This window comes from Ranitomeya imitator, chromosome 5 (assembly GCF_032444005.1).
Source record: "Ranitomeya imitator isolate aRanImi1 chromosome 5, aRanImi1.pri, whole genome shotgun sequence".
NCBI classification, from domain to species: Eukaryota; Metazoa; Chordata; class Amphibia; order Anura; family Dendrobatidae; genus Ranitomeya; species Ranitomeya imitator.
The window spans coordinates 708,863,403-708,882,494 of record NC_091286.1 but is presented as its reverse complement, the minus strand read 5'-3'; the positions used below and the strand labels follow the sequence as shown (position 1 = coordinate 708,882,494).

The window sequence follows — 19,092 nt, the reverse complement described above, 5'->3', positions numbered from 1 at the left end:
GTGAGCCGGCAATAGGTAGTGAGGATCGGGAAGATGTGAGCCAGCAATAGGTAGTGAGGATCGGGGAGATGTGAGCCGGCCATAGGTAGTGAGGATCGGGAAGATGTGAGCCAGCAATAGGTAGTGAGGATCGGGAAGATGTGAGCCGGCCATAGGCAGCGAGGATCGGGAAGATGTGAGCCGGCCATAGGCAGCGAGGATCGGGAAGATGTGAGCCGGCTATAGGTAATGAGGATCAGGGAGATGGGAGATGGAGCCAGGTCACTATGGTGATCCCCATTTGACCATGAAGAAGCTAAGGGCTCACACTAGGTAACATTTGTCTCTCCTCTTGACCGATGGAAAGCTGTAAGCGGACTCTAGGTAACTTGTGATTTCTGTCTGAGGTAAATCTGAGTCTCTTCTTTTCTCTCAGGGAGGCTGGAGTCTTCCCCCGAATCACATAATGTGGCGATTTCATCCACCTTAGATGCCTCTGTGCCCCGGCCAGGTACGGTTATTCCCCCACCATTGCTGCACTGAGGGCCTCCATCACCAGAGGTCTCCTGCTTGTACTCTGCACTCGGTGCTATCCGCAGAGCACTCTTGTCTCATGGCTGCACATGGCTGCACACTGCCGCTGTAGTCCGGGGCAGGGCTGAGCTCGGATGATTGTAGATTGTGTCCACGGCCATTTAATGTCACATGATGTTACAGATGACCAAGACGCCACAGCGATGGATGGTCCTCATGTTCCAGAGAAGGGTGCCCCACACAAGGTGAGCATAGGGGGCCCAACACAGGGATGGGAACAACTGACTGCTTCACCCTGGGGTTATTAACCTATGTCTGCTTGGCAGGATGGCAAGGACGAGGAAGACTATGATGACTTTGAAGATTTTTCAAGGTCTGTGACATCTGTTTTATTCCCCTCGCACCTGTTATCTATATCTCAGTATTTGCCTGTCGATCAGGAACTTGAAAAGGTTGGGTGATTCCCTTATGTGTTTTGAGCTAGAAATGGCGGATCATGAGCTGATGTCATTGAAGATGAGGATGGATAGGGGTAGATGCCATCACCACCAGGGCTACATGAGCAGATTCCAGGAGAGAGACCGTTATATAGGAGAGGAGTAGACTCCGTCAACGCAAAGTACACTGCCTTGGATGGACTGATTTTGTGCCATCGGAACCGAGGAGACGTGGTCGGAGCCGAGGATGCGGAGGTGTGGGAGGAGACGTCGGAGCGGAGGATGCGGAGGTGTGGGAGGAGACGCGGTTGGAGCCGAGGATGTGGAGGTGTGGGAGGAGACGCCGAGGTGTGGGAGGAGATGCTGTCGGAGCGGAGGATGCCGAGGTGTGGGAGGAGACGCGGTGGGAGCGGAGGTGTGGGAGGAGACGCGGAGGATGCCGAGGTGTGGGAGGAGACGCGGTGGGAGCGGAGGATGCCGAGGTGTGGGAGGAGACGCGGTGGGAGCCGAGGATGCCGAGGTGTGGGAGGAGACGCGGTGGGAGCCGAGGATGTGGAGGTGTGGGAGGAGACGCCGAGGTGTGGAAGGAGATGCTGTCGGAGCGGAGGATGCCGAGGTGTGGGAGGAGACGCGGTGGGAGCGGAGGATGCCGAGGTGTGGGAGGAGACGCGGTCGGAGCGGAGGATGCCGAGGTGTGGGAGGAGACGCGGTGGGAGCGGAGGATGCCGAGGTGTGGGAGGAGACGCGGTGGGAGCGGAGGATGCCGAGGTGTGGGAGGAGACGCGGTGGGAGCCGAGGATGCCGAGGTGTGGGAGGAGACGCGGTGGGAGCCGAGGATGTGGAGGTGTGGGAGGAGACGCCGAGGTGTGGAAGGAGATGCTGTCGGAGCGGAGGATGCCGAGGTGTGGGAGGAGACGCGGTGGGAGCGGAGGATGCCGAGGTGTGGGAGGAGACGCGGTCGGAGCGGAGGATGCCGAGGTGTGGGAGGAGACGCGGTGGGAGCGGAGGATGCCGAGGTGTGGGAGGAGACGCGGTCGGAGCGGAGGATGCCGAGGTGTGGGAGGAGACGCGGTGGGAGCGGAGGATGCCGAGGTGTGGGAGGAGACGCGGTGGGAGCGGAGGATGCCAAGGTGTGGGAGGAGACGCGGAGGATGCCGAGGTGTGGGAGGAGACGCGGTGGGAGCGGAGGATGCCGAGGTGTGGGAGGAGACGCGGTGGGAGCGGAGGATGCCGAGGTGTGGGAGGAGACGCGGTGGGAGCCGAGGATGCCGAGGTGTGGGAGGAGACGCGGTGGGAGCCGAGGATGTGGAGGTGTGGGAGGAGACGCCGAGGTGTGGAAGGAGATGCTGTCGGAGCGGAGGATGCCGAGGTGTGGGAGGAGACGCGGTGGGAGCGGAGGATGCCGAGGTGTGGGAGGAGACGCGGTCGGAGCGGAGGATGCCGAGGTGTGGGAGGAGACGCGGTGGGAGCGGAGGATGCCGAGGTGTGGGAGGAGACGCGGTGGGAGCGGAGGATGCCGAGGTGTGGGAGGAGACGCGGTGGGAGCCGAGGATGCCGAGGTGTGGGAGGAGACGCGGTGGGAGCCGAGGATGTGGAGGTGTGGGAGGAGACGCCGAGGTGTGGAAGGAGATGCTGTCGGAGCGGAGGATGCCGAGGTGTGGGAGGAGACGCGGAGGATGCCGAGGTGTGGGAGGAGACGCGGTCGGAGCGGAGGATGCCGAGGTGTGGGAGGAGACGCGGTGGGAGCGGAGGATGCCGAGGTGTGGGAGGAGACGCGGTGGGAGCGGAGGATGCCGAGGTGTGGGAGGAGACGCGGTGGGAGCGGAGGATGCCGAGGTGTGGGAGGAGACGCGGTCGGAGCGGAGGATGCCGAGGTGTGGGAGGAGACGCGGTGGGAGCGGAGGATGCCAAGGTGTGGGAGGAGACGCGGAGGATGCCGAGGTGTGGGAGGAGACGCGGTGGGAGCGGAGGATGCCGAGGTGTGGGAGGAGACGCGGTGGGAGAGGAGGATGCCGAGGTGTGGGAGGAGACGCGGTGGGAGCCGAGGATGCCGAGGTGTGGGAGGAGACGCGGTGGGAGCCGAGGATGTGGAGGTGTGGGAGGAGACGCCGAGGTGTGGAAGGAGATGCTGTCGGAGCGGAGGATGCCGAGGTGTGGGAGGAGACGCGGTGGGAGCGGAGGATGCCGAGGTGTGGGAGGAGACGCGGCCGGAGCGGAGGATGCCGAGGTGTGGGAGGAGACGCGGTGGGAGCGGAGGATGCCGAGGTGTGGGAGGAGACGCGGTGGGAGCGGAGGATGCCGAGGTGTGGGAGGAGACGCGGTGGGAGCGGAGGATGCCGAGGTGTGGGAGGAGACGCGGTCGGAGCGGAGGATGCCGAGGTGTGGGAGGAGACGCGGTGGGAGCGGAGGATGCCAAGGTGTGGGAGGAGACGCGGAGGATGCCGAGGTGTGGGAGGAGACGCGGTGGGAGCGGAGGATGCCGAGGTGTGGGAGGAAACGCGGTGGGAGCGGAGGATGCCGAGGTGTGGGAGGAGACGCGGTGGGAGCCGAGGATGCCGAGGTGTGGGAGGAGACGCGGTGGGAGCCGAGGATGTGGAGGTGTGGGAGGAGACGCCGAGGTGTGGAAGGAGATGCTGTCGGAGCGGAGGATGCCGAGGTGTGGGAGGAGACGCGGTGGGAGCGGAGGATGCCGAGGTGTGGGAGGAGACGCGGTCGGAGCGGAGGATGCCGAGGTGTGGGAGGAGACGCGGTGGGAGCGGAGGATGCCGAGGTGTGGGAGGAGACGCGGAGGATGCCGAGGTGTGGGAGGAGACGCGGTGGGAGCGGAGGATGCCGAGGTGTGGGAGGAGACGCGGTGGGAGCGGAGGATGCCGAGGTGTGGGAGGAGACGCGGTGGGAGCGGAGGATGCCGAGGTGTGGGAGGAGACGCGGTGGGAGCGGAGGATGCCGAGGTGTGGGAGGAGACGCGGAGGATGCCGAGGTGTGGGAGGAGACGCGGAGGATGCCGAGGTGTGGGAGGAGACGCGGTGGGAGCGGAGGATGCCGAGGTGTGGGAGGAGACGCGGTGGGAGCCGAGGATGCCGAGGTGTGGGAGGAGACGCGGTGGGAGCCGAGGATGTGGAGGTGTGGGAGGAGACGCCGAGGTGTGGAAGGAGATGCTGTCGGAGCGGAGGATGCCGAGGTGTGGGAGGAGACGCGGTGGGAGCGGAGGATGCCGAGGTGTGGGAGGAGACGCGGTGGGAGCGGAGGATGCCGAGGTGTGGGAGGAGACGCGGTGGGAGCGGAGGATGCCGAGGTGTGGGAGGAGACGCGGTGGGAGCGGAGGATGCCGAGGTGTGGGAGGAGACGCGGTGGGAGCGGAGGATGCCGAGGTGTGGGAGGAGACGCGGTCGGAGCGGAGGATGCCGAGGTGTGGGAGGAGACGCGGAGGATGCCGAGGTGTGGGAGGAGACGCGGAGGATGCCGAGGTGTGGGAGGAGACGCGGTGGGAGCGGAGGATGCCGAGGTGTGGGAGGAGACGCGGTGGGAGCGGAGGATGCCGAGGTGTGGGAGGAGACGCGGTGGGAGCCGAGGATGCCGAGGTGTGGGAGGAGACGCGGTGGGAGCCGAGGATGTGGAGGTGTGGGAGGAGACGCCGAGGTGTGGAAGGAGATGCTGTCGGAGCGGAGGATGCCGAGGTGTGGGAGGAGACGCGGTGGGAGCGGAGGATGCCGAGGTGTGGGAGGAGACGCGGTCGGAGCGGAGGATGCCGAGGTGTGGGAGGAGACGCGGTGGGAGCGGAGGATGCCGAGGTGTGGGAGGAGACGCGGTGGGAGCGGAGGATGCCGAGGTGTGGGAGGAGACGCGGTGGGAGCGGAGGATGCCGAGGTGTGGGAGGAGACGCGGTGGGAGCGGAGGATGCCGAGGTGTGGGAGGAGACGCGGTGGGAGCGGAGGATGCCGAGGTGTGGGAGGAGACGCGGTGGGAGCGGAGGATGCCGAGGTGTGGGAGGAGACGCGGTGGGAGCGGAGGATGCCGAGGTGTGGGAGGAGACGCGGTGGGAGCGGAGGATGCCGAGGTGTGGGAGGAGACGCGGTGGGAGCGGAGGATGCCGAGGTGTGGGAGGAGACGCGGTGGGAGCGGAGGATGCCGAGGTGTGGGAGGAGACGCGGTGGGAGCGGAGGATGCCGAGGTGTGGGAGGAGACGCGGTGGGAGCGGAGGATGCCGAGGTGTGGGAGGAGACGCGGTGGGAGCGGAGGATGCCGAGGTGTGGGAGGAGACGCGGTGGGAGCCGAGGATGCCGAGGTGTGGGAGGAGACGCGGTGGGAGCCGAGGATGCCGAGGTGTGGGAGGAGACGCGGTCGGAGCGGAGGATGCCGAGGTGTGGGAGGAGACGCGGTGGGAGCGGAGGATGCCGAGGTGTGGGAGGAGACGCGGTCGGAGCGGAGGATGCCGAGGTGTGGGAGGAGACGCGGTGGGAGCGGAGGATGCCGAGGTGTGGGAGGAGACGCGGTGGGAGCGGAGGATGCCAAGGTGTGGGAGGAGACGCGGAGGATGCCGAGGTGTGGGAGGAGACGCGGTGGGAGCGGAGGATGCCGAGGTGTGGGAGGAGACGCGGTGGGAGCGGAGGATGCCGAGGTGTGGGAGGAGACGCGGTGGGAGCCGAGGATGCCGAGGTGTGGGAGGAGACGCGGTGGGAGCCGAGGATGTGGAGGTGTGGGAGGAGACGCCGAGGTGTGGAAGGAGATGCTGTCGGAGCGGAGGATGCCGAGGTGTGGGAGGAGACGCGGTGGGAGCGGAGGATGCCGAGGTGTGGGAGGAGACGCGGTCGGAGCGGAGGATGCCGAGGTGTGGGAGGAGACGCGGTGGGAGCGGAGGATGCCGAGGTGTGGGAGGAGACGCGGTGGGAGCGGAGGATGCCGAGGTGTGGGAGGAGACGCGGTGGGAGCGGAGGATGCCGAGGTGTGGGAGGAGACGCGGTCGGAGCGGAGGATGCCGAGGTGTGGGAGGAGACGCGGTGGGAGCGGAGGATGCCGAGGTGTGGGAGGAGACGCGGAGGATGCCGAGGTGTGGGAGGAGACGCGGTGGGAGCGGAGGATGCCGAGGTGTGGGAGGAGACGCGGTGGGAGCGGAGGATGCCGAGGTGTGGGAGGAGACGCGGTGGGAGCCGAGGATGCCGAGGTGTGGGAGGAGACGCGGTGGGAGCCGAGGATGTGGAGGTGTGGGAGGAGACGCCGAGGTGTGGAAGGAGATGCTGTCGGAGCGGAGGATGCCGAGGTGTGGGAGGAGACGCGGTGGGAGCGGAGGATGCCGAGGTGTGGGAGGAGACGCGGTCGGAGCGGAGGATGCCGAGGTGTGGGAGGAGACGCGGTGGGAGCGGAGGATGCCGAGGTGTGGGAGGAGACGCGGTGGGAGCGGAGGATGCCGAGGTGTGGGAGGAGACGCGGTGGGAGCGGAGGATGCCGAGGTGTGGGAGGAGACGCGGTGGGAGCCGAGGATGCCGAGGTGTGGGAGGAGACGCGGTGGGAGCCGAGGATGTGGAGGTGTGGGAGGAGACGCCGAGGTGTGGAAGGAGATGCTGTCGGAGCGGAGGATGCCGAGGTGTGGGAGGAGACGCGGTGGGAGCGGAGGATGCCGAGGTGTGGGAGGAGACGCGGTCGGAGCGGAGGATGCCGAGGTGTGGGAGGAGACGCGGTGGGAGCGGAGGATGCCGAGGTGTGGGAGGAGACGCGGTGGGAGCGGAGGATGCCGAGGTGTGGGAGGAGACGCGGTGGGAGCGGAGGATGCCGAGGTGTGGGAGGAGACGCGGTCGGAGCGGAGGATGCCGAGGTGTGGGAGGAGACGCGGTGGGAGCGGAGGATGCCAAGGTGTGGGAGGAGACGCGGAGGATGCCGAGGTGTGGGAGGAGACGCGGTGGGAGCGGAGGATGCCGAGGTGTGGGAGGAGACGCGGTGGGAGAGGAGGATGCCGAGGTGTGGGAGGAGACGCGGTGGGAGCCGAGGATGCCGAGGTGTGGGAGGAGACGCGGTGGGAGCCGAGGATGTGGAGGTGTGGGAGGAGACGCCGAGGTGTGGAAGGAGATGCTGTCGGAGCGGAGGATGCCGAGGTGTGGGAGGAGACGCGGTGGGAGCGGAGGATGCCGAGGTGTGGGAGGAGACGCGGTCGGAGCGGAGGATGCCGAGGTGTGGGAGGAGACGCGGTGGGAGCGGAGGATGCCGAGGTGTGGGAGGAGACGCGGTGGGAGCGGAGGATGCCGAGGTGTGGGAGGAGACGCGGTGGGAGCGGAGGATGCCGAGGTGTGGGAGGAGACGCGGTCGGAGCGGAGGATGCCGAGGTGTGGGAGGAGACGCGGTGGGAGCGGAGGATGCCAAGGTGTGGGAGGAGACGCGGAGGATGCCGAGGTGTGGGAGGAGACGCGGTGGGAGCGGAGGATGCCGAGGTGTGGGAGGAAACGCGGTGGGAGCGGAGGATGCCGAGGTGTGGGAGGAGACGCGGTGGGAGCGGAGGATGCCGAGGTGTGGGAGGAGACGCGGTGGGAGCCGAGGATGCCGAGGTGTGGGAGGAGACGCGGTGGGAGCCGAGGATGCCGAGGTGTGGGAGGAGACGCGGTGGGAGCCGAGGATGTGGAGGTGTGGGAGGAGACGCCGAGGTGTGGAAGGAGATGCTGTCGGAGCGGAGGATGCCGAGGTGTGGGAGGAGACGCGGTGGGAGCGGAGGATGCCGAGGTGTGGGAGGAGACGCGGTCGGAGCGGAGGATGCCGAGGTGTGGGAGGAGACGCGGTGGGAGCGGAGGATGCCGAGGTGTGGGAGGAGACGCGGAGGATGCCGAGGTGTGGGAGGAGACGCGGTGGGAGCGGAGGATGCCGAGGTGTGGGAGGAGACGCGGTCGGAGCGGAGGATGCCGAGGTGTGGGAGGAGACGCGGTGGGAGCGGAGGATGCCAAGGTGTGGGAGGAGACGCGGAGGATGCCGAGGTGTGGGAGGAGACGCGGTGGGAGCGGAGGATGCCGAGGTGTGGGAGGAGACGCGGTGGGAGAGGAGGATGCCGAGGTGTGGGAGGAGACGCGGTGGGAGCCGAGGATGCCGAGGTGTGGGAGGAGACGCGGTGGGAGCCGAGGATGTGGAGGTGTGGGAGGAGACGCCGAGGTGTGGAAGGAGATGCTGTCGGAGCGGAGGATGCCGAGGTGTGGGAGGAGACGCGGTGGGAGCGGAGGATGCCGAGGTGTGGGAGGAGACGCGGTCGGAGCGGAGGATGCCGAGGTGTGGGAGGAGACGCGGTGGGAGCGGAGGATGCCGAGGTGTGGGAGGAGACGCGGTGGGAGCGGAGGATGCCGAGGTGTGGGAGGAGACGCGGTGGGAGCGGAGGATGCCGAGGTGTGGGAGGAGACGCGGTCGGAGCGGAGGATGCCGAGGTGTGGGAGGAGACGCGGTGGGAGCGGAGGATGCCAAGGTGTGGGAGGAGACGCGGAGGATGCCGAGGTGTGGGAGGAGACGCGGTGGGAGCGGAGGATGCCGAGGTGTGGGAGGAAACGCGGTGGGAGCGGAGGATGCCGAGGTGTGGGAGGAGACGCGGTGGGAGCGGAGGATGCCGAGGTGTGGGAGGAGACGCGGTGGGAGCCGAGGATGCCGAGGTGTGGGAGGAGACGCGGTGGGAGCCGAGGATGTGGAGGTGTGGGAGGAGACGCCGAGGTGTGGAAGGAGATGCTGTCGGAGCGGAGGATGCCGAGGTGTGGGAGGAGACGCGGTGGGAGCGGAGGATGCCGAGGTGTGGGAGGAGACGCGGTCGGAGCGGAGGATGCCGAGGTGTGGGAGGAGACGCGGTGGGAGCGGAGGATGCCGAGGTGTGGGAGGAGACGCGGTGGGAGCGGAGGATGCCGAGGTGTGGGAGGAGACGCGGTGGGAGCGGAGGATGCCGAGGTGTGGGAGGAGACGCGGTCGGAGCGGAGGATGCCGAGGTGTGGGAGGAGACGCGGTGGGAGCGGAGGATGCCGAGGTGTGGGAGGAGACGCGGAGGATGCCGAGGTGTGGGAGGAGACGCGGTGGGAGCGGAGGATGCCGAGGTGTGGGAGGAGACGCGGTGGGAGCGGAGGATGCCGAGGTGTGGGAGGAGACGCGGTGGGAGCCGAGGATGCCGAGGTGTGGGAGGAGACGCGGTGGGAGCCGAGGATGTGGAGGTGTGGGAGGAGACGCCGAGGTGTGGAAGGAGATGCTGTCGGAGCGGAGGATGCCGAGGTGTGGGAGGAGACGCGGTGGGAGCGGAGGATGCCGAGGTGTGGGAGGAGACGCGGTCGGAGCGGAGGATGCCGAGGTGTGGGAGGAGACGCGGTGGGAGCGGAGGATGCCGAGGTGTGGGAGGAGACGCGGTGGGAGCGGAGGATGCCGAGGTGTGGGAGGAGACGCGGTGGGAGCGGAGGATGCCGAGGTGTGGGAGGAGACGCGGTGGGAGCGGAGGATGCCGAGGTGTGGGAGGAGACGCGGTGGGAGCGGAGGATGCCGAGGTGTGGGAGGAGACGCGGTGGGAGCGGAGGATGCCGAGGTGTGGGAGGAGACGCGGTGGGAGCGGAGGATGCCGAGGTGTGGGAGGAGACGCGGTGGGAGCGGAGGATGCCGAGGTGTGGGAGGAGACGCGGAGGATGCCGAGGTGTGGGAGGAGACGCGGTGGGAGCGGAGGATGCCGAGGTGTGGGAGGAGACGCGGTGGGAGCGGAGGATGCCGAGGTGTGGGAGGAGACGCGGTGGGAGCGGAGGATGCCGAGGTGTGGGAGGAGACGCGGTGGGAGCGGAGGATGCCGAGGTGTGGGAGGAGACGCGGTGGGAGCGGAGGATGCCGAGGTGTGGGAGGAGACGCGGTGGGAGCCGAGGATGCCGAGGTGTGGGAGGAGACGCGGTGGGAGCCGAGGATGCCGAGGTGTGGGAGGAGACGCGGTCGGAGCGGAGGATGCCGAGGTGTGGGAGGAGACGCGGTGGGAGCGGAGGATGCCGAGGTGTGGGAGGAGACGCGGTGGGAGCGGAGGATGCCGAGGTGTGGGAGGAGACGCGGTGGGAGCGGAGGATGCCGAGGTGTGGGAGGAGACGCGGTGGGAGCGGAGGATGCCGAGGTGTGGGAGGAGACGCGGTGGGAGCGGAGGATGCCGAGGTGTGGGAGGAGACGCGGTGGGAGCGGAGGATGCCGAGGTGTGGGAGGAGACGCGGTGGGAGCGGAGGATGCCGAGGTGTGGGAGGAGACGCGGTGGGAGCGGAGGATGCCGAGGTGTGGGAGGAGACGCGGAGGATGCCGAGGTGTGGGAGGAGACGCGGTGGGAGCGGAGGATGCCGAGGTGTGGGAGGAGACGCGGTGGGAGCCGAGGATGCCGAGGTGTGGGAGGAGACGCGGTGGGAGCCGAGGATGCGGAGGTGTGGAAGGAGATGCTGTCGGAGCGGAGGATGCCGAGGTGTGGGAGGAGACGCGGTGGGAGCGGAGGATGCCGAGGTGTGGGAGGAGACGCGGTCGGAGCGGAGGATGCCGAGGTGTGGGAGGAGACGCGGTGGGAGCGGAGGATGCCGAGGTGTGGGAGGAGACGCGGTGGGAGCGGAGGATGCCGAGGTGTGGGAGGAGACGCGGTGGGAGCGGAGGATGCCGAGGTGTGGGAGGAGACGCGGTCGGAGCGGAGGATGCCGAGGTGTGGGAGGAGACGCGGTGGGAGCGGAGGATGCCGAGGTGTGGGAGGAGACGCGGAGGATGCCGAGGTGTGGGAGGAGACGCGGTGGGAGCGGAGGATGCCGAGGTGTGGGAGGAGACGCGGTGGGAGCGGAGGATGCCGAGGTGTGGGAGGAGACGCGGTGGGAGCCGAGGATGCCGAGGTGTGGGAGGAGACGCGGTGGGAGCCGAGGATGTGGAGGTGTGGGAGGAGACGCCGAGGTGTGGAAGGAGATGCTGTCGGAGCGGAGGATGCCGAGGTGTGGGAGGAGACGCGGTGGGAGCGGAGGATGCCGAGGTGTGGGAGGAGACGCGGTCGGAGCGGAGGATGCCGAGGTGTGGGAGGAGACGCGGTGGGAGCGGAGGATGCCGAGGTGTGGGAGGAGACGCGGTGGGAGCGGAGGATGCCGAGGTGTGGGAGGAGACGCGGTGGGAGCGGAGGATGCCGAGGTGTGGGAGGAGACGCGGTGGGAGCGGAGGATGCCGAGGTGTGGGAGGAGACGCGGTGGGAGCGGAGGATGCCGAGGTGTGGGAGGAGACGCGGTGGGAGCGGAGGATGCCGAGGTGTGGGAGGAGACGCGGTGGGAGCGGAGGATGCCGAGGTGTGGGAGGAGACGCGGTGGGAGCGGAGGATGCCGAGGTGTGGGAGGAGACGCGGAGGATGCCGAGGTGTGGGAGGAGACGCGGAGGATGCCGAGGTGTGGGAGGAGACGCGGTGGGAGCGGAGGATGCCGAGGTGTGGGAGGAGACGCGGTGGGAGCGGAGGATGCCGAGGTGTGGGAGGAGACGCGGTGGGAGCCGAGGATGCCGAGGTGTGGGAGGAGACGCGGTGGGAGCCGAGGATGTGGAGGTGTGGGAGGAGACGCCGAGGTGTGGAAGGAGACGCTGTCGGAGCGGAGGATGCCGAGGTGTGGGAGGAGACGCGGTGGGAGCGGAGGATGCCGAGGTGTGGGAGGAGACGCGGTGGGAGCGGAGGATGCCGAGGTGTGGGAGGAGACGCGGTGGGAGCGGAGGATGCCGAGGTGTGGGAGGAGACGCGGTGGGAGCGGAGGATGCCGAGGTGTGGGAGGAGACGCGGTGGGAGCGGAGGATGCCGAGGTGTGGGAGGAGACGCGGTCGGAGCGGAGGATGCCGAGGTGTGGGAGGAGACGCGGTGGGAGCGGAGGATGCCGAGGTGTGGGAGGAGACGCGGAGGATGCCGAGGTGTGGGAGGAGACGCGGTGGGAGCGGAGGATGCCGAGGTGTGGGAGGAGACGCGGTGGGAGCCGAGGATGCCGAGGTGTGGGAGGAGACGCGGTGGGAGCCGAGGATGTGGAGGTGTGGGAGGAGACGCCGAGGTGTGGAAGGAGATGCTGTCGGAGCGGAGGATGCCGAGGTGTGGGAGGAGACGCGGTGGGAGCGGAGGATGCCGAGGTGTGGGAGGAGACGCGGTCGGAGCGGAGGATGCCGAGGTGTGGGAGGAGACGCGGTGGGAGCGGAGGATGCCGAGGTGTGGGAGGAGACGCGGTGGGAGCGGAGGATGCCGAGGTGTGGGAGGAGACGCGGTGGGAGCGGAGGATGCCGAGGTGTGGGAGGAGACGCGGTGGGAGCGGAGGATGCCGAGGTGTGGGAGGAGACGCGGTCGGAGCGGAGGATGCCGAGGTGTGGGAGGAGACGCGGTGGGAGCGGAGGATGCCGAGGTGTGGGAGGAGACGCGGAGGATGCCGAGGTGTGGGAGGAGACGCGGTGGGAGCCGAGGATGCCGAGGTGTGGGAGGAGACGCGGTGGGAGCCGAGGATGTGGAGGTGTGGGAGGAGACGCCGAGGTGTGGAAGGAGATGCTGTCGGAGCGGAGGATGCCGAGGTGTGGGAGGAGACGCGGTGGGAGCGGAGGATGCCGAGGTGTGGGAGGAGACGCGGTCGGAGCGGAGGATGCCGAGGTGTGGGAGGAGACGCGGTGGGAGCGGAGGATGCCGAGGTGTGGGAGGAGACGCGGTGGGAGCGGAGGATGCCGAGGTGTGGGAGGAGACGCGGTGGGAGCGGAGGATGCCGAGGTGTGGGAGGAGACGCGGTGGGAGCGGAGGATGCCGAGGTGTGGGAGGAGACGCGGTCGGAGCCGAGGATGCGGAGGTGTGGGAGGAGACGCGGTCGGAGCCGAGGATGTGGAGGTGTGGGAGGAGACGCCGAGGTGTGGAAGGAGATGCTGTTGGAGCGGAGGATGCCGAGGTGTGGGAGGAGACGCGGTGGGAGCGGAGGATGCCGAGGTGTGGGAGGAGACGCGGTGGGAGCGGAGGATGCCGAGGTGTGGGAGGAGACGCGGTCGGAGCGGAGGATGCCGAGGTGTGGGAGGAGACGCGGTCGGAGCGGAGGATGCGGAGGTGTGGGAGGAGACGCGGTCGGAGCGGAGGATGCGGAGGTGTGGGAGGAGACGCGGTCGGAGCGGAGGATGCCGAGGTGTGGGAGGAGACGCGGTGGGAGCGGAGGATGCCGAGGTGTGGGAGGAGACGCGGTCGGAGCGGAGGATGCTGAGGTGTGGGAGGAGACGCGGTCGGAGCGGAGGATGCCGAGGTGTGGGAGGAGACGCGGTCGGAGCAGAAGATGCCGAGGTGTGGGAGGAGACGCGGTGGGAGCGGAGGATGCCGAGGTGTGGGAGGAGACGCGGTGGGAGCGGAGGATGCCGAGGTGTGGGAGGAGACGCGGTTGGAGCCGAGGATGTGGAGGTGTGGGAGGAGACGCCGAGGTGTGGAAGGAGATGCTGTCGGAGCGGAGGATGCCGAGGTGTGGGAGGAGACGCGGTCGGAGCGGAGGATGCCGAGGTGTGGGAGGAGACGCGGTGGGAGCGGAGGATGCCGAGGTGTGGGAGGAGACGCGGTCGGAGCGGAGGATGCCGAGGTGTGGGAGGAGACGCGGTCGGAGCGGAGGATGCCGAGGTGTGGGAGGAGACGCGGTCGGAGCAGAAGATGCCGAGGTGTGGGAGGAGACGCGGTGGGAGCGGAGGATGCCGAGGTGTGGGAGGAGACGCGGTGGGAGCGGAGGATGCCGAGGTGTGGGAGGAGACGCGGTTGGAGCCGAGGATGTGGAGGTGTGGGAGGAGACGCCGAGGTGTGGAAGGAGATGCTGTCGGAGCGGAGGATGCCGAGGTGTGGGAGGAGACGCGGTCGGAGCGGAGGATGCCGAGGTGTGGGAGGAGACGCGGTCGGAGCGGAGGATGCGGAGGTGTGGGAGGAGACGCGGTCGGAGCGGAGGATGCCGAGGTGTGGGAGGAGACGCGGTCGGAGCGGAGGATGCCGAGGTGTGGGAGGAGACGCGGTGGGAGCGGAGGATGCCGAGGAGTGGGAGGAGACGCGGTCGGAGCGGAGGATGCCGAGGTGTGGGAGGAGACGCGGTCGGAGCGGAGGATGCCGAGGTGTGGGAGGAGACGCGGAGGATGCCGAGGTGTGGGAGGAGACGCGGTCGGAGCGGAGGATGCCGAGGTGTGGGAGGAGACGCGGTCGGAGCAGAAGATGCCGAGGTGTGGGAGGAGACGCGGTGGGAGCGGAGGATGCCGAGGTGTGGGAGGAGACGCGGTGGGAGCGGAGGATGCCGAGGTGTGGGAGGAGACGCGGTTGGAGCCGAGGATGTGGAGGTGTGGGAGGAGACGCCGAGGTGTGGAAGGAGATGCTGTCGGAGCGGAGGATGCCGAGGTGTGGGAGGAGACGCTGTCGGAGCGGAGGATGCCGAGGTGTGGGAGGAGACGCGGTGGGAGCGGAGGATGCCGAGGTGTGGGAGGAGACGCGGTCGGAGCGGAGGATGCCGAGGTGTGGGAGGAGACGCGGTCGGAGCGGAGGATGCCGAGGTGTGGGAGGAGACGCGGAGGATGCCGAGGTGTGGGAGGAGACGCGGTCGGAGCGGAGGATGCCGAGGTGTGGGAGGAGACGCGGTCGGAGCAGAAGATGCCGAGTTGTGGGAGGAGACGCGGTGGGAGCGGAGGATGCCGAGGTGTGGGAGGAGACGCGGTGGGAGCGGAGGATGCCGAGGTGTGGTAGGAGACGTCGGAGCGGAGGTGTGGTAGGAGACGTCGGAGCGGAGGTGTGGGAGGAGACGTCGGAGCGGAGGTGTGGGAGGAGACGTCGGAGAGGAGGTGTGGTAGGAGACGCTGTCGGAACGGAAGATGCGGATGTGTGGGAGGTGATGCTGTCGGAGTGGAGGTGTGGGAGGAGACGTCGGAGCGGAGGATGCGGAGGTGTGGGAGGAGACGCGGTTGGAGCCGAGGATGTGGAGGTGTGGGAGGAGACGCGGTTGGAGCCGAGGATGTGGAGGTGTGGGAGGAGACGCCGAGGTGTGGAAGGAGATGCTGTCGGAGCGGAGGATGCCGAGGTGTGGGAGGAGACGCGGTCGGAGCGGAGGATGCCGAGGTGTGGGAGGAGACGCGGTCGGAGCGGAGGATGCCGAGGTGTGGGAGGAGACGCGGAGGATGCCGAGGTGTGGGAGGAGACGCGGTCGGAGCGGAGGATGCCGAGGTGTGGGAGGAGACGCGGTCGGAGCAGAAGATGCCGAGGTGTGGGAGGAGACGCGGTGGGAGCGGAGGATGCCGAGGTGTGGGAGGAGACGCGGTGGGAGCGGAGGATGCCGAGGTGTGGGAGGAGACGCGGTGGGAGCGGAGGATGCCGAGGTGTGGGAGGAGACGCGGTCGGAGCGGAGGATGCCGAGGTGTGGGAGGAGACGCGGTCGGAGCGGAGGATGCCGAGGTGTGGGAGGAGACGCGGTGGGAGCGGAGGATGCCGAGGTGTGGGAGGAGACGCGGTCGGAGCAGAAGATGCCGAGGTGTGGGAGGAGACGCGGTGGGAGCGGAGGATGCCGAGGTGTGGGAGGAGACGCGGTGGGAGCGGAGGATGCCGAGGTGTGGGAGGAGACGCGGTGGGAGCGGAGGATGCCGAGGTGTGGGAGGAGACGCGGTCGGAGCGGAGGATGCCGAGGTGTGGGAGGAGACGCGGTCGGAGCGGAGGATGCCGAGGTGTGGGAGGAGACGCGGTCGGAGCGGAGGATGCCGAGGTGTGGGAGGAGACGCGGTCGGAGCGGAGGATGCCGAGGTGTGGGAGGATACGCGGTCGGAGCAGAAGATGCCGAGGTGTGGGAGGAGACGCGGTGGGAGCGGAGGATGCCGAGGTGTGGGAGGAGACGCGGTGGGAGCGGAGGATGCCGAGGTGTGGGAGGAGACGCGGTGGGAGCGGAGGATGCCGAGGTGTGGGAGGAGACGCGGTGGGAGCGGAGGATGCCGAGGTGTGGGAGGAGACGCGGTGGGAGCGGAGGATGCCGAGGTGTGGGAGGAGACGCGGTGGGAGCGGAGGATGCCGAGGTGTGGGAGGAGACGCGGTCGGAGCGGAGGATGCCGAGGTGTGGGAGGAGACGCGGTGGGAGCGGAGGATGCCGAGGTGTGGGAGGAGACGCGGTGGGAGCGGAGGATGCCGAGGTGTGAGAGGAGACGTCGGAGAGGAGGTGTGGGAGGAGACGTCGGAGAGGAGGTGTGGTAGGAGACGTCGGAGAGGAGGTGTGGGAGGAGACGTCGGAGAGGAGGTGTGGGAGGAGACGTCGGAGAGGAGGTGTGGTAGGAGACGCTGTCGGAACGGAAGATGCGGATGTGTGAGAGGTGATGCTGTCGGAGTGGAGGTGTGGGAGGAGACGTCGGAGCGGAGGATGCGGAGGTGTGGGAGGAGACGCGGTTGGAGCCGAGGATGTGGAGGTGTGGGAGGAGACGCCGAGGTGTGGGAGGAGATGCTGTCGGAGCGGAGGATGCCGAGGTGTGGGAGGAGACGCGGTGGGAGCGGAGGATGCCGAGGTGTGGGAGGAGACGCGGAGGATGCCGAGGTGTGGGAGGAGACGCGGTGGGAGCGGAGGATGCCGAGGTGTGGGAGGAGACGCGGTGGGAGCGGAGGATGCCGAGGTGTGGGAGGAGACGCGGTGGGAGCGGAGGATGCCGAGGTGTGGGAGGAGACGCGGTCGGAGCGGAGGATGCCGAGGTGTGGGAGGAGACGCGGTCGGAGCGGAGGATGCCGAGGTGTGGGAGGAGACGCGGTCGGAGCAGAAGATGCCGAGGTGTGGGAGGAGACGCGGTGGGAGCGGAGGATGCCGAGGTGTGGGAGGAGACGCGGTGGGAGCGGAGGATGCCGAGGTGTGGGAGGAGACGCGGTTGGAGCCGAGGATGTGGTGGTGTGGGAGGAGACGCCGAGGTGTGGAAGGAGATGCTGTCGGAGCGGAGGATGCCGAGGTGTGGGAGGAGACGCGGTCGGAGCGGAGGATGCCGAGGTGTGGGAGGAGACGCGGTCGGAGCGGAGGATGCCGAGGTGTGGGAGGAGACGCGGTCGGAGCAGAAGATGCCGAGGTGTGGGAGGAGACGCGGTGGGAGCGGAGGATGCCGAGGTGTGGGAGGAGAAGCGGTGGGAGCGGAGGATGCCGAGGTGTGGGAGGAGACGCGGTTGGAGCCGAGGATGTGGAGGTGTGGGAGGAGACGCCGAGGTGTGGAAGGAGATGCTGTCGGAGCGGAGGATGCCGAGGTGTGGGAGGAGACGCGGTCGGAGCGGAGGATGCCGAGGTGTGGGAGGAGACGCGGTCGGAGCGGAGGATGCCGAGGTGTGGGAGGAGACGCGGTCGGAGCGGAGGATGCGGAGGTGTGGGAGGAGACGCGGTCGGAGCGGAGGATGCCGAGGTGTGGGAGGAGACGCGGTCGGAGCGGAGGATGCCGAGGTGTGGGAGGAGACGCGGTGGGAGCGGAGGATGCCGAGGTGTGGGAGGAGACGCGGTCGGAGCGGAGGATGCCGAGGTGTGGGAGGAGACGCGGTCGGAGCGGAGGATGCCGAGGTGTGGGAGGAGACGCGGAGGATGCCGAGGTGTGGGAGGAGACGCGGTCGGAGCGGAGGATGCCGAGGTGTGGGAGGAGACGCGGTCGGAGCAGAAGATGCCGAGGTGTGGGAGGAGACGCGGTGGGAGCGGAGGATGCCGAGGTGTGGGAGGAGACGCGGTGGGAGCGGAGGATGCCGAGGTGTGGGAGGAGACGCGGTTGGAGCCGAGGATGTGGAGGTGTGGGAGGAGACGCCGAGGTGTGGAAGGAGATGCTGTCGGAGCGGAGGATGCCGAGGTGTGGGAGGAGACGCGGTCGGAGCGGAGGATGCCGAGGTGTGGGAGGAGACGCGGTGGGAGCGGAGGATGCCGAGGTGTGGGAGGAGACGCGGTCGGAGCGGAGGATGCCGAGGTGTGGGAGGAGACGCGGTCGGAGCGGAGGATGCCGAGGTGTGGGAGGAGACGCGGTCGGAGCAGAAGATGCCGAGGTGTGGGAGGAGACGCGGTGGGAGCGGAGGATGCCGAGGTGTGGGAGGAGACGCGGTGGGAGCGGAGGATGCCGAGGTGTGGGAGGAGACGCGGTTGGAGCCGAGGATGTGGAGGTGTGGGAGGAGACGCCGAGGTGTGGAAGGAGATGCTGTCGGAGCGGAGGATGCCGAGGTGTGGGAGGAGACGCGGTCGGAGCGGAGGATGCCGAGGTGTGGGAGGAGACGCGGTCGGAGCGGAGGATGCCGAGGTGTGGGAGGAGACGCGGTCGGAGCGGAGGATGCCGAGGTGTGGGAGGAGACGCGGTCGGAGCGGAGGATGCCGAGGTGTGGGAGGAGACGCGGTCGGAGCGGAGGATGCCGAGGTGTGGGAGGAGACGCGGTCGGAGCGGAGGATGCCGAGGTGTGGGAGGAGACGCGGTGGGAGCGGAGGATGCCGAGGTGTGGGAGGAGACGCGGTCGGAGCGGAGGATGCCGAGGTGTGGGAGGAGACGCGGTCGGAGCGGAGGATGCCGAGGTGTGGGAGGAGACGCGGAGGATGCCGAGGTGTGGGAGGAGACGCGGTCGGAGCGGAGGATGCCGAGGTGTGGGAGGAGACGCGGTCGGAGCAGAAGATGCCGAGGTGTGGGAGGAGACGCGGTGGGAGCGGAGGATGCCGAGGTGTGGGAGGAGACGCGGTGGGAGCGGAGGATGCCGAGGTGTGGGAGGAGACGCGGTTGGAGCCGAGGATGTGGAGGTGTGGGAGGAGACGCCGAGGTGTGGAAGGAGATGCTGTCGGAGCGGAGGATGCCGAGGTGTGGGAGGAGACGCGGTCGGAGCGGAGGATGCCGAGGTGTGGGAGGAGACGCGGTGGGAGCGGAGGATGCCGAGGTGTGGGAGGAGACGCGGTCGGAGCGGAGGATGCCGAGGTGTGGGAGGAGACGCGGTCGGAGCGGAGGATGCCGAGGTGTGGGAGGAGACGCGGAGGATGCCGAGGTGTGGGAGGAGACGCGGTCGGAGCGGAGGATGCCGAGGTGTGGGAGGAGACGCGGTCGGAGCAGAAGATGCCGAGGTGTGGGAGGAGACGCGGTGGGAGCGGAGGATGCCGAGGTGTGGGAGGAGACGCGGTGGGAGCGGAGGATGCCGAGGTGTGGGAGGAGACGTCGGAGCGGAGGTGTGGTAGGAGACGTCGGAGCGGAGGTGTGGGAGGAGACGTCGGAGCGGAGGTGTGGG

The 19,092-nt window shown here is 68.6% G+C and overlaps 1 protein-coding gene across 2 annotated transcripts in view; it reads left to right on the top strand.

The window, feature by feature from the left end:
• LOC138638900 (low density lipoprotein receptor adapter protein 1-B-like) overlaps positions 1–19,092 on the top strand; it is a 91,959-nt gene that overhangs the window by 18,928 nt on the left and 53,939 nt on the right. For both annotated transcript variants that reach the window (XM_069728617.1, XM_069728616.1), the window contains exons 6-8: positions 416–490; positions 697–758; positions 840–886. In XM_069728617.1, the coding sequence (XP_069584718.1) occupies positions 416–490; positions 697–758; positions 840–886 (184 nt within the window). The remainder of the gene's footprint in view (positions 1–415; positions 491–696; positions 759–839; positions 887–19,092) is intronic.